Source organism: Schistocerca nitens, chromosome 3 (genome assembly GCF_023898315.1).
Source record: "Schistocerca nitens isolate TAMUIC-IGC-003100 chromosome 3, iqSchNite1.1, whole genome shotgun sequence".
NCBI lineage: Eukaryota > Metazoa > Arthropoda > Insecta > Orthoptera > Acrididae > Schistocerca > Schistocerca nitens.
Genome location: NC_064616.1, coordinates 683,461,005 through 683,474,358, shown reverse-complemented (window position 1 = coordinate 683,474,358; position 13,354 = coordinate 683,461,005). Strand labels below are relative to the sequence as shown.

Here is a 13,354-nt window from a genome sequence, read left to right as displayed (position 1 = left end):
CATTTTTGACCAGATATAACGTCTGAGAAAAGAAAGAAATAATAATAATGTATTGAGATACGTACTAAACAGTATGCAGTTACCAGACTCAATGCTGTAAGGTATAATTAGTGGAACCATGCTGATAACACATACAAATAGTAACCGAGTTTGGACATTATTCGCAAAGCACGTCGCTAGTCCCATTGGTAATGTAAGGCCCTAACGAAATGTAAGGGACCTGAATGAGGCAAGAATAGTAGTTGGTACTAATCTATGGGACGATTGGAAGAAGATACAAAGGAAACAGGTTTAGCATCTAATAGATGAAGTGGTGCGAATAAATTCACGCCCACGACGTGGAAAGCTGACCAATCTTCCATTTCTACGATTGTAGTATGTAGGTGCAAATGTTTTCTAGAGGACCCGCTGCAATCGCTGTTGACGATAAAGATGCCAGATACCGTGCCGCCTTTACATTTACCAAATGAAAAACATATGCCTCAACCCAGGATCGAACCATCGGCCTCCTGCAAGTTAACCCAAAACTCTGTCCACTGCACCAACTGTACAGCACGATTACTGACACCAGTAGTTACCATACACGTGGTTACAGTGTTGCCAGATTGCCACACTCTAACCTGCTTTTTCTGCCGTATGCACTCGCCTGACGAAATTGTCTGACAGACGTATTTTTATCACTGGCATGTGAGGAGTCGCTCTGCAAAGCCCGAGTGCGCGAATTTTGCTTCACCCTGTATAAGTCGATCTAGACAGCTTTATTCAGAAAGTATCCATAACGATCGCAGACTCATTCAGAATATTTATTTCCTTTATTGATTCGGTATGTTATCACCACAGAAAGCCAACACTGCTTTGCATCTACAAGGGCGGCAATCATCGAAAAAAAGAGCAATCAACAGATCCGAAACAGTCGTGGGATAGGCCGGCTCAAATGCAAAATTTCTGCACGAATCTCAAACATGATCAGTAGGATTCAAATCTGGTAGGCAAACTGGCCACAGTGCTGAGTGATATTCTCACTTTTTAACAAACTCAACTCTATGCACTGAATACAGTTCCCCTACAAAGTAAATAAGTCGTGAAAACATACAGCAGAATGGGCCGTAGATGATCTCGTCCCTTACTCAGAGCTATCAGCAACCCGTTCCAGATGACGTGTGTACAGTGCAGATCCCTGTCTCCATCATCATCGTCACCATGACAACAGGATGGTTCGAAATCAAATGTGGAACTGTTTCCCCTTCCGTATTCTGTTCAGATGCAAATTCTATGTTTTCCTTTTTTGGGTTCAAAATGGTTCAAATGGCTCTAAGCACTATGGCACTTAACACCTGAGATCATCAGTCCCCTAGAGGAGGAGGAGATTAGTGTTTAACGTCCCGTCGACAACGAGGTCATTAGAGACGGAGCGCAAGCTCGGGTGAGGAAAGGATGGGGAAGGAAATCGGCCGTGCCCTTTTAAAGGAACCATCCCGGCATTTGCCTGTAGCGATTTAGGGAAATCACGGAAAACCTAAATCAGGATGGCCGGAGACGGGATTGAACCGTCGTCCTCCCGAATGCGAGTCCAGTGTGCTAACCACTGCGCCACCTCGCTCGGTCAGTCCCCTAGACTTAGAACTACTTAAACCTAACTAACCTAAGGACATCACACACATCCATGCCCAAGGCGGGATTCGAACCTGCGACCGTAGCAGCAGCGCGGTTCCGGACTGAAGCGCCTAGAACCGCTCGGCCACAGCGGCCGGCCTTTGTTTGGGCTCGGCGCAAAAGTGCTGTCCTTCACAGTGTTGAAATATTTGCCATTTATGATGACGCAGTAGCGAAAATGCTCAAGTGTTCAGAAGTGGACCGGAGCCAGTGATCCTTTTCAGGATCTCTATAATTCCAAATAAAACTCAAATATTTCTTTACTATTATTAGTAAAGCAGTTCACATGTAAATTTGTTGGAAGTTCAACTAAGGATTTTACCCAGTCTCTCACAGTAAGTGGGCTGATGGTGTCATACGAGGGCTGTTCGGAAAGTAAGGTCTGACAGGTCACGAAATAGAAACCACTGTTAAAATCAAAAATGTTTTACTTGCAACAGCTAGCTACACCTTCCAGCTACTTCAGCCGGCCGGTGTGGCCGTGCGGTTCTAGGCGCTTCAATCTGGAACCGCGTGACTGCTATGGTCGCAGGTTCGAATCCTGCCTCGGGGCGCGGTGGTCTAGCGGTTCTAGGCGCTGCAGTTCGGAACCGCGGGACTGCTACGGTCGCAGGTTCGAATCCTGCCTCGGGCATGGATGTGTGTGATGTCCTTAGGTTAGTTAGGTTTAAGTAGTTCTAAGTTCTAGGGGACTGATGACCTAAGATGTTAAGTCCCATAGTGCTCAGAGCCATTTGAACCAGCCTGCCTCGGGCATGGGTGTGTGTGATGTCCTTAGGTTAGTTAGGTTTAAGTAGTTCTACGTTCTAGGGGACTGATGACCACAGATGTTAAGTCCCATAGTGCTCGGAGCCATTTGAACCATTTTGAACCAGCTACTTCTCTACATAGTCGCCGCTTTCCAGTACCCTCGTCATAGAAGGTAGCCGCCTGTGATTTCAACCAATTCTGTACGCTGGTCTACACCTCGTTGTCTATGTCAAAATGTTGTCTTCACAGCTAGCGGTTCATGTGAGCAGAGATGAAACTCAGAGGGAACCAATTACGGGCTGTATTGCGAGTGATCAAACACTTCCCATCGAAAACGCTGCAGGAACATCTTTATTACCACTGCAGAGCGCGGCAAAGAACTGTCATGAAGAAGGAAATGCATGACAGTTATGTTACGTGAGCTGCATGATGTCAGCCGAAATCTCTCACTAGGCCCTCACATTTGGTGGGAGACACTGTTTTCTAAGCATCTTTACGTGCTCACTGTGCGCCCAGAGCTGAAAAGAGCCACATGCCTCAACCAACGGGCATACTAGAGACACTGCAGAACACATCTGTGCAAAACTTCATCAGATTTTTACTGTGTTATCCATTTCGTTCCCGACCGAATCTTACTTTCCGAATAGTTCTCGTATAATAGTGGAGAATACTACTACGACGCAATGCAGTAACCAAGAGCCCTTGCGTTTTATGCAGAGGGTTTATCTGAGCAGCAAGAACGTCCATTTTTCTGTGTTTCTTATTTGTCTTCTGAAACAAATGATTAACGACCATTTTGAACTGAAATCGCAGTACTTTAAACGAAGTTATATTCTTTTGTAGGGAACTGAAGGCTTTGAAAGGATGATGGATAGACTAATGGAGCTATCGCAGTATATGGTACGTCGCATCAAATCTATGCCAGAGAAATTTTACTTGATAATGGAACCGGAAATGGTCAACGTCTGCTTCTGGTACGTGCCGACTCGAATGCGATCCATGACACACGATCGCGAGCGGGAGAAGTTGTTGGGTCAGGTAAGTGTGTATAGTTTAGGAAAAAAAAATCTTATTTTCATGACATTTGCAATCTTGTGACACGTAGTTTTTGTCATGATACGTACGTTTAAATTATCAGTTGCCAAAATATATACACACATTCAAATAGTAGACGAGTTAAGGTGAATTTAGTCATCGTGGCGGAAAGCAGTACACAGCAGAAGATTTAAAAATTAACTGAGGACCTCAACATTAACTACTTACTCCACGCTGTTGGTAAACACGTATAATATTATTTGCGTATTCTCCATTCAGGATCTGTAACTGACACAGCAGTTGTAATATAAGTTTTGTTTCGATCATCATATTCTTTGTATAACTGTTAATTTTGCAATGATGAATCACGCTATATCATGTAACAACCCGATGGAAGGGTTTGGGTTTGGGGGTGCCTGGAGAACGATAACTGCCACAGTGTATAGTGCTGACAGTGAAGTACACAGGAGGGGATGGGTATTTCGAAATGGGGATGTTTGTTGTCACATTTTATAGCATTGTATACTAAGTACAGTAGAAGAAAAATGCGAAGAAGATGATTGTTTGCATAAGCATGACAATGCATCGTGTCATAAAGCAGCATCTATGAAGCAATGGTTCGTGGACAGTAACTTTCCTGAAATGGAATGGCCTATCATAAGTCCTGAACCGAACCGAACAGAACACCTTTGGAATGAGTTATAACATCCACTACGCACCAGATCCCAGCGTCCATCACCGCCATCTTCTCTCGTTTCGGCTCTTGAGGTAGAACAGGCTACCATTTCTCCACAGACACTCGAGCACCCCAGTGAAAGTGTCCCCAGCAGCGTTGAGGTCGTAATAGAGGCGAAGGATGTAAACATGCCGTATTAATTTCCGCTTATAGGTGCCTGGATACTTCCGATCAGATAGTATATGAAGTTCACAGATAACGAATGTGAGTATGTGATTTGTCATATCAACAAAAAAACAATTTCTTCGAGACGTAATCCTGTTGCAGTAACACGCTGTAGCAATGTAGAAAATCTTTTAACGTATTTACAGAGTCATGTTGATTGACAAGAAATCATCTTCCATGTTATTCCTGCTATAAATCGAACACCAGTGGTGGCCGAGTATATGACAGGTGCTATAGGGGTGAATCCTATCTTTCAGAGTACATTTTTCAGTACAGATAGATGATGTTGGAAATGCTGTTCCCAGAGAGACAGTCAAAACGCTTGTTCGATACCACAGCACGCTGAAGGTATTACGAGGCGAGTATCAGCATTATGAAATTCGCCTTGTAGCTTCGAATGTTGTGTTAGTGCTCTGTAAATTTTATCGTTACGTTGTATTAGTTTATGTGGCTCACTAAATAGTTTATATGTTAAGTAAATTTCATTTGCTACTGACAGTTCCTTCATGAAGTTGCCGTATTTTTTCTCACTTTAGATGATATAATATAATGGAGCTTCGCAGGTACCTAACACAATGATAATAAGACAATGGGATATACGACACTCCTCTTTTACTGAGTACTACACTTTTCCTTTAATTTCAGTATGTCGACTGTGCTATTGGCGTTGTCTAACTTCTGACGAACAGACCACTATTACTCACCGCTTCCTTACTTTTGGTGGCTCGTTGTGTCTCATTTCTCAGCTGTAGTATTCTAAAAATTTTAAAATATTACTGATAAGTAATGTCATACGTTCCAATGAAGTATATTTAAGTATCCGTTAGGAATTCTGTGATACACTACAATTAACTGTATTGCAGATTACGCCACTTCTCAAGGGGCGAATGATGATGGCTGGTACGCTGATGGTTGGCTACCAACCATTGGACGAAAGACCCAACTTCTTCCGCAACATTATATCCAGCGCTGCAGTCACCGAAGCTGACGTTGATTTCCTATTGTCTGAGATGGATAGATTGGGACACGATTTATAAGCCAACAGGCAGGTATGTTACCTTATATATAAAATGTATCTCATCAAGTGGCATGTACAAATAGTGCGAAAATATCATCACACTAATTAAAAGTCACAGATTAATTCAATGTGATTTAGCTTACTTTTTTTATCTATTGCTCGTCACTGCGTTCCATTTTTGACAAATTTGTGACGGATTTTCCTCCGATCTTTGAATAAACGAATTATTACTTTGGTTCTAACGACCCACTCTACAAGATGACACAGTAATTAAGCCACTGACCTCGTATTACGGAATAGAGGGGTTCAATTCCCATTCCATAAAAGCTGGTTAAGTATTTCCACGGTTTCGATAAATACTTCAGATGAACGCTGTGATTGGTTCTTCGAATAGGCCACGGCCGATTTTCGTCCAGTTCTTTTTCCGCCAATGTTAGCACTCTGTCTCTAATGATCCCGCCGTCGACGAGACATTACCTTTCAATGTTTCTTTCTCTTATGATCACGATATTAACAGTATCTATCCAGCCTTCATTTCGTTAGAGCATTTTAGCTCCTACTGTTGAGTTACTTTGGACTGATAAACATTGCAAAGAACTCTGTTGTTAACATCGGGCAGAATAAAGCGTGTGTAGTACTTTGCACAGATACGAGCAGCACACTGATACCCATGACGATTTTGTGAAATAGCTTTATTTTATCTGCATATTTACTTTAAATTTAATGTATTATGCGAACTTGTAAAAAGTGGAAATTTATGCCATTTAATAACATCTATAGAGGCCAACATGAATAACGATCTAAATAATTTGTACAGCAAACCTCGTGTTTTTGTTATGTCTCCTACAGTTAACGTAGTCTAGACTTCAGACATATTAGAAAAATTCTTACTTTTCATTCCACAGGCGTTATCAACTTCTTAAAGATTAAAGCAATGGCTCCGTCAAGAATATAAGGAAGGAATTGTCTAAAAATAAAATTTGTTTGCACAACACAACCGGACAGTTTAATTCCTTAAATTTCAGTATTTATTCGGGGAATTCGCCTAGAATACGAGATGTCGGTTGTCAAATAAGATATCACGACAGTGCTCATCTCAAATTACGCTATTCTACGTTCACAAGTTCGGATCTTGTTCTTGACACCAGCGAAGATCTAATATCGAGCGACGCCTTCTTATCCCGATAAATGGAACCTACCAAAGGTAAACTTCGTACATTCATGATGCTCGAATACTTGTAAAAAGAGTTCGGGAAGATGAATACCAAAGTTTTTTTAAATCATCCTATGAGTGAATGACAGTCAGTAGTGTATCAATGCTGGTACGAGCCTAGATAACGATCTAATTCCTGATCACCAACCGCGCCTCTAGGGCAATTGCGTGTGGTCTGTTCATAGTCACGATGTAACCTGATACCTATCACGTGTCAAGATGACATCCCCTTCCGCCGCCCACACCTCTAGGGCAATTGAATGACATAAAAATGATGAGAAAGTGAAGGTCACAAATGACAGTGAAACCTACAGTGCCTTAGAGGAGTCTGACACTATAGGTTTGTAGTGAACTTGTAAATAACGGTGGAAAACACACACACACACACACACACACACACACACGTACACACATACAGGCACACACAACATTACTAAGTTCATACAATAACCAGTTACCCCCAACCCACTACAACCACCAGTGAAGGATGGAAATAGGATACAAATGTACTGCACTTAAAATATACAAGAGATGAGTCAGGGAGTCCTGCATGTAATCATCTCCATGGTCACACACAACCTACTACCACCAGACACTGGCCACAGCCTCGATAAGAGCCATCAGGTCGCAACTAGCAGATCGCGGACATCATGCGTCAGCCACTCACATGAGTGCATAGGGGGCTGCATCTCTGTGTCTTGCATATGAGACACCAACTCTTCCCAATGGTCGACCGGTGCTCAAACACACCTGTGATAAGACCAGTAGGCCGCTATTATTGAGATGTTGACCATGTGCTATAAGTAGCGACCTTGATAAGACTGACCTGACGATGTACGAAGCAACCAGCAGAGGAGAAGGCAGCGACTACACCTGCCTTAAACAGCTTTAATATTTTTGAATACATGTCTCTTTAATTCATAACGATATTTCTAATAATGATTCGTTCAATCACCTTGACATACATCTACCGCTAGCAAAGTTCTCCTGCACAGTAAAATTTTTTTTTAAGTCGACTGTACTAAAATACGCTTTAGGACATTGACAGTGACAATTATACAATTACTTGTTTCATTATGACAGCCTCACCACGACTAACAACCTCGATGGAGTTATTGAATTTTCATTTTCATTATGTTTACAAAGGTGAACTATAATAATTGTCTCTAATGAACTCTCTAAAAACAATGACACTGATCGTGTATCATATGTCACTGTTCAAGACATGTCTTCACATTTGTTCCTAAAAGTATTGTCAAATCTTGTTACCTATGAAAGTCTCTATGAAGGAAAAAAAGAAAAAAGAACATGGAAGTCGAAAATAAATAATATAAATTTCTGTCGCCCTTCAGTTGTACTGTGTGACTCATTGTGTATCTTTTCTCCATCTTTCATTTCCTACCCACATGGACGGCACTGATTATTGTGAAACTCCTTCTTTACACTGAATTCTCGGCGAATTTGGAGGTCGTGTGACTAGGGCCTCCCGTCGGGTAGACCGTTCGCCGCTGCAAGTCTTTCGATTTGACGCCACTTCGGCGATCTGCGCCTCGATGGGGATGAAACGATGATGATTGGGACAACACAACACCCAGTCCCTGAGCGGAGAAAATCTCCGACCCAACCGGGAATCGAACCCGGATTGACATTCTGTTGCGGTGACCATTCAGCTACCGTGGGCGGACAATTTGGAGGTGGGAAATGGTGATTCGCAATAGGGAGCGAAAAAAAACCATGATGCACACAAACCTTTGTAAGTAATGAAAGGTTTACAGATCCAGTTGCCTGGTGTTATTTACCAATCATTTTGAGTGTGCTTACTTTCTCATAATATATCGTAAACTGCTGTACTTCTGCGTAACCAGAGAAATCAATTTTCAAAGTCCCGTCTCACTGAGTAGTGTTTAAAATTGTGTTGCCTGCCTAAGAGGCGCTAACTTGTACGGTAGCATTATTTTTGGACACTTTTTATTACCCTTGGATTCCTCTGACTATTTCCATCTTACTGTCATCGACAGCATTCTGTGATGAACTAAGTCAAGAACCCATGCTCTTGATTTTTTGGCCCTTAAGGAAATTTCCTATATAAAGGAACTAAAACAATTCTGAAAGTTAGAAATGGACGACAATGATTTCTTATCCAGTGTCACTGTATATGTTCATAATGTTTTTTTAGTTTTTTTGTTTTTTTTTTAACAAACGAATGGACGCCATTATACTATACTACAGCTCCTGAATTCAGTTTTTTATGTCATAAGACCATCAGAAGTGACATTCCTTCTTATAAAATTCAGCAGTACACCGATTCATTGCGATCATTCCTCTCGAGCGAGGGAAGAGAAAATCAATCACTCATTGTATGGCGAATAACATGGGACACTATTTTGAGACAGGGATAGAAAAAGTAAGGGAGGTCGTAGGTTAGAGCCTTATCTGTGACAGTGTCACTGAAGACGGAGCACAAATCAGCTATTATCTGAGTCTGATCATTTCCTTAAAGCCTGCAATATAATAATACAACACGTACGTGGTGCCTGAGCTGCCCCTACCGGTGTCGCTTTATGCAACCCGCAATCTTATTTCTAGCCTTCAGAAATCACGCGCGAGGCTTTCATATTCTCTCGCTCTCTGCGCTCAGACTATTGGGTCTACAGAAAAAATGAACAGGATATTTTTGTATGAAATTTAATTAAAGTAATGTTTTCACTAATATTCGTTTTCGTTGAAGGCTACAGTTTTCGAGTTATTCGAGAAAATGTTCAAAAGTAACCTTCAAATGCAACTCCATCCCTATACTCATTCCCCACCAGCCAGGATTTCTAGAATGTTGTTCGTGGCACTCCCTCCCACCACCGTCCAAATATTTCCTACTACACGATCTATTTCAGACATTCGATCTTTTTTGTCTCTGTTATTGGGCTATTACGCCACCAGCATAGTTGGCTGTTTCGTTAACAATATTATTTTTAAACGTGCCCACGAGGATAATGAAAGAAAAATCACTTTTGTAAAGTTTACGCTAAAACTAAATACACTGAAAATTCGATACGAATTTGACCCTTACAAGCACATTAGTTTCGTAGTCAGAAGGCCTGACGAGTACAGTGATTTATTGTTTATTTTATGCTGTTAAAATTCACAAAACTGTTAGATAAAATTTACACAAACGTCAATTTTACAATTTCTCAGTGCTCGACTATGCTGGTGCGATAGCCAAATCAGTAGAGACCAAAAAAGGTCGAATATCGGGAATAGTTTGTGTAGTGAATATTTGTCACTGGGAGGAGGGATTGCCACAAGCAACATACAAGAAGACATGAGTGGTGTGGGAGTGGAGGTGCGTTTGAAGGTCACTTGTTTATATTTTCCTTTGATAACTCGAAAACCGTGACCTCCAGCGAAAACATATGCCAATACAAAATTTAGCTACTTTAAATTTCCCGTAAAAACATCCTATTCACTTTTTCTGTAGGACTAGCAGTTTGCGCATAGCGAACGAGATAATATTAATATCTTGCGCCTGGTTTTTGAAGACCAGATTTAACACTGGGGGTTACATAAAACGAAATCGGTAGGGGCAGATTAATCACACCGTATGTAGCCGTAGATTGGTGGATTAGTGGCTTCAACACACTGAATTTTGCTTCGCTTGACAATTATACACCAAACAATGAGATTACCACATTTGTAAGCCGAATGTGTAATAGGAATCCTTAGGCTGAGACTCCATATTAACTGTAATTTCTCTAGATTAGTGTAGGAAAATGTAATCGGTCGAAGAGGTGCTTTGTAAGCCACTTATTCCATGGATAATGAATCGCATTTCCTTAAGAATCTGCCAACGAACCTCAGCATGGCATCTGATTTTCCTACAAGTTGTATTACGTACACATTCTACTTTAAGGTATTATATGATTGTTACTGATTCCAGTAGCTTACTACCAAACCATGATCAAAAAGTAATGGACCTCTTCGCCTCTTTATATACACAATATCTTACATTTATTTACAGCCAGTCTCCACATCAATCGTCAATCCTACGCAGTTCCTATTCGCACATTTCATTACTGCATACTAACGTCGCAACTCTCCTATAAAATCGTCTACATCTACATCTAAACGCATATTCTACAAGCCGCTGTGCAGTGCCTTGCACAGGGTACACTGTAGCAGTATTGTCGATTTTCTTTCGTATTCCACTTCCACCTACTTATCGAGGAATAAATGATAGTCTGTATGCCTCCGCACATGCCCTAACCCCTCTTATGGTCGCTTCAGTGGATACACACTGAAGAGCCAAAGAAACTGTTACATCTGCCTAATATTGTGTTGGGCCCCGCGAGCACGCAGAAGTGCCGCAACACGGTGTGGCATGGACTCGACCGATGTCTGAAGTAGTGCTGGAGGGAACTGACACCATGAATCGTGCAGGGCTGTCCATAAATCCGTAAGATTACGAGGGGGTGGACATCTCTTCTGAACAGCACGTTGCGAGGCATGCCGTATCTGCTCAATAATGTTCATGTCTGGAGAGTTTGGTGGCCAGAGGAAGTGTTTAAACTCAGAAGAGTGTTCCTAGAGCCACTCTGTCGCAATTCTGGGCGTGTGGGATGTCGCATTGTCCGCTGAAACTGCCCAATTCCGTCGGAATGCACAACGGACACGAATGGATGCAGGTGATCAGACAGGATGCTTACGTATGTGTCACCTGTCAGATTCGTATCTAGACGTATCAGGAGTCCCATATTACCCGAACTGCTCACGCCACATACCATCCATCACAGAGCCTCCACCAGCTTGAACAGTCCCCTGTTTGTAACCTCCCTCTCACAAATCGGCCTATCCTACTTGCGATATAAAATATGACCGTGGATTGCGTGTATACCTAATGGATTTTTTTCTAATTGGATAAGGCTACCTTTCCCCAAGAAGTGATACCTATAAGTAGAATTAAAGTGTACAACCGACCCTTCTGATCGAAAATCTACTAAAAATAAAAAGTAATTATACCGAACAGGGCTATAATTTGGAAAATGACAGTTATTTTGTGCATTCACTCACGAACAACACTGGACAGAAAAGAGGTACCACTGATCATGAATCCAAAAGTTACCCTAATGAACAAAAAGGAAATAATAAACGGTCGCCAGCCCAATAGGGCAATTTACATCCAAAATCCTGTACAAGATAACTGGAAAGAAAAACATGTATTATTAAACACTGACTTGGTAGCTGAAGGTTGTCACGTTTTTTGACACTAATTTTGAGTGAGTGTGTAATGATAAAGAAAACTGAGAAGTCACTCTTACGTTATGTTTGGCATTAAATTTTGAAAAAGGCAATGGAGCAATGATTTGAAAATATGTAATTAAACTGTATGTTAGTATTAAACTTCGTTACATGAACAACGACTTGCAGTGTTCTCAACATAACGTCATCAAAGAAATTTAGAAAAAAAGCAAGCACTTTTTACTTTGCCATTACTTATTTTGCAAATTGGATTTCATATTATTGTCTGAACAACTGAGCCTTTTTTTACTGACTTGAACAGAATTAAACACTAGAATACGTACCAAACCAAACAGCCATGTGCTCCAAGCTATATGTAAATAAATAAAACTTCTGCACTCTTAATTTGTTCATATCTTTAGATTTGGATTTCTTCCAGTGATTGATTCTCAAACTTCAAAAATGACATTGCTTTACTTTAGTCATATACTGAAACCTCTGTTGTACAACAGTTAATTGAAAGTAGACTGAGGCAAAAATTCTTAAAAGTGAAATTATTCATTAATAAACTGGCTGTAACTATTCAATTTGTTTCTTATGACACTCTGCATATAAGGAAAAAAAGGAACAAGGATCCTGCTTGGTAACAATGTCTTGGGGGCAATGAGGACACAATCGCCCTGAGTTTAACTGATTATTCATTAACAAACTGGCTGTAACTATTCAATTTATTTCTTATGACACTCAGTTAGCATACAAGGAAAAAAGGAACAAGGATCCTGCTTGGTAACAATGTCTGGGGGCAATGAGGACACAATCGCTCTGAGTTTAACTGAATACTATTTAAATAAAAATGTTCAAATGTGTGTGAAATCTTATGGGACTTAAATGCTAACGTCATCAGTCCCTAAGTGTACACACTACTTAACCTAAATTATCCTAAGGATAAACACACACACCCATGCCCGAGAATGGACTCGAACCTCCGCCAGGACCAGCCGATTTAAATAAATTTTATCAATCAAAAAATGGTTCAAATGGTTCTGAACACTATGGGACTTAATATCTGAGGTCATCAGTGCCCTAGAACTTAGAACTACTTAAACCTAACTAACCTAAGGACCCCACACACATCCATGCCCGAGGCAGGATTCGAACCTGCGACCGTAGCGGTCGCGCGGTTCTAGACTGAAGCGCCTATAACCGCTCGGCCACACCTGCCGGCTTCATCAATCAAATCACATTCAGTTGTGTTGCTAGGTTAACCGTTAATACAGTCTACCAACGAACAGTCTTACTTCAGTGCTTTGCGTACGACAAAACTCGGAGCCGACGACGAAACTGTGTTGCTGGAACTGCTGCTGTTGTTGAGCCACGGCTAATTACAGGAACAGGCAATCGTAATTAATACAGCCTCTTCCGCCACTGTCCACTGTCCGTACTCCTGCTACTAGACATCTGGCAGGCGCGCGTACATGATGCCGCCGAATATAGTACTTCTACTGCGAGAGCGTTAACACCACACTTCCGCACACTACAAGCGCTGGAACCTGTC

At 41.4% G+C, this 13,354-nt stretch overlaps 1 protein-coding gene across 1 annotated transcript in view; it reads left to right on the top strand.

Annotated features, from left to right (window-relative positions):
- Window positions 1-13,354, top strand: part of LOC126249714 (glutamate decarboxylase) — a 262,230-nt gene that overhangs the window by 236,869 nt on the left and 12,007 nt on the right. Inside the window, exons 10-11 of the mRNA XM_049951395.1 lie at window positions 3,247-3,441; window positions 5,203-5,388. Coding sequence (XP_049807352.1) covers window positions 3,247-3,441; window positions 5,203-5,376 — 369 coding nt within the window. The 3' untranslated portion in view covers window positions 5,377-5,388. The remainder of the gene's footprint in view (window positions 1-3,246; window positions 3,442-5,202; window positions 5,389-13,354) is intronic.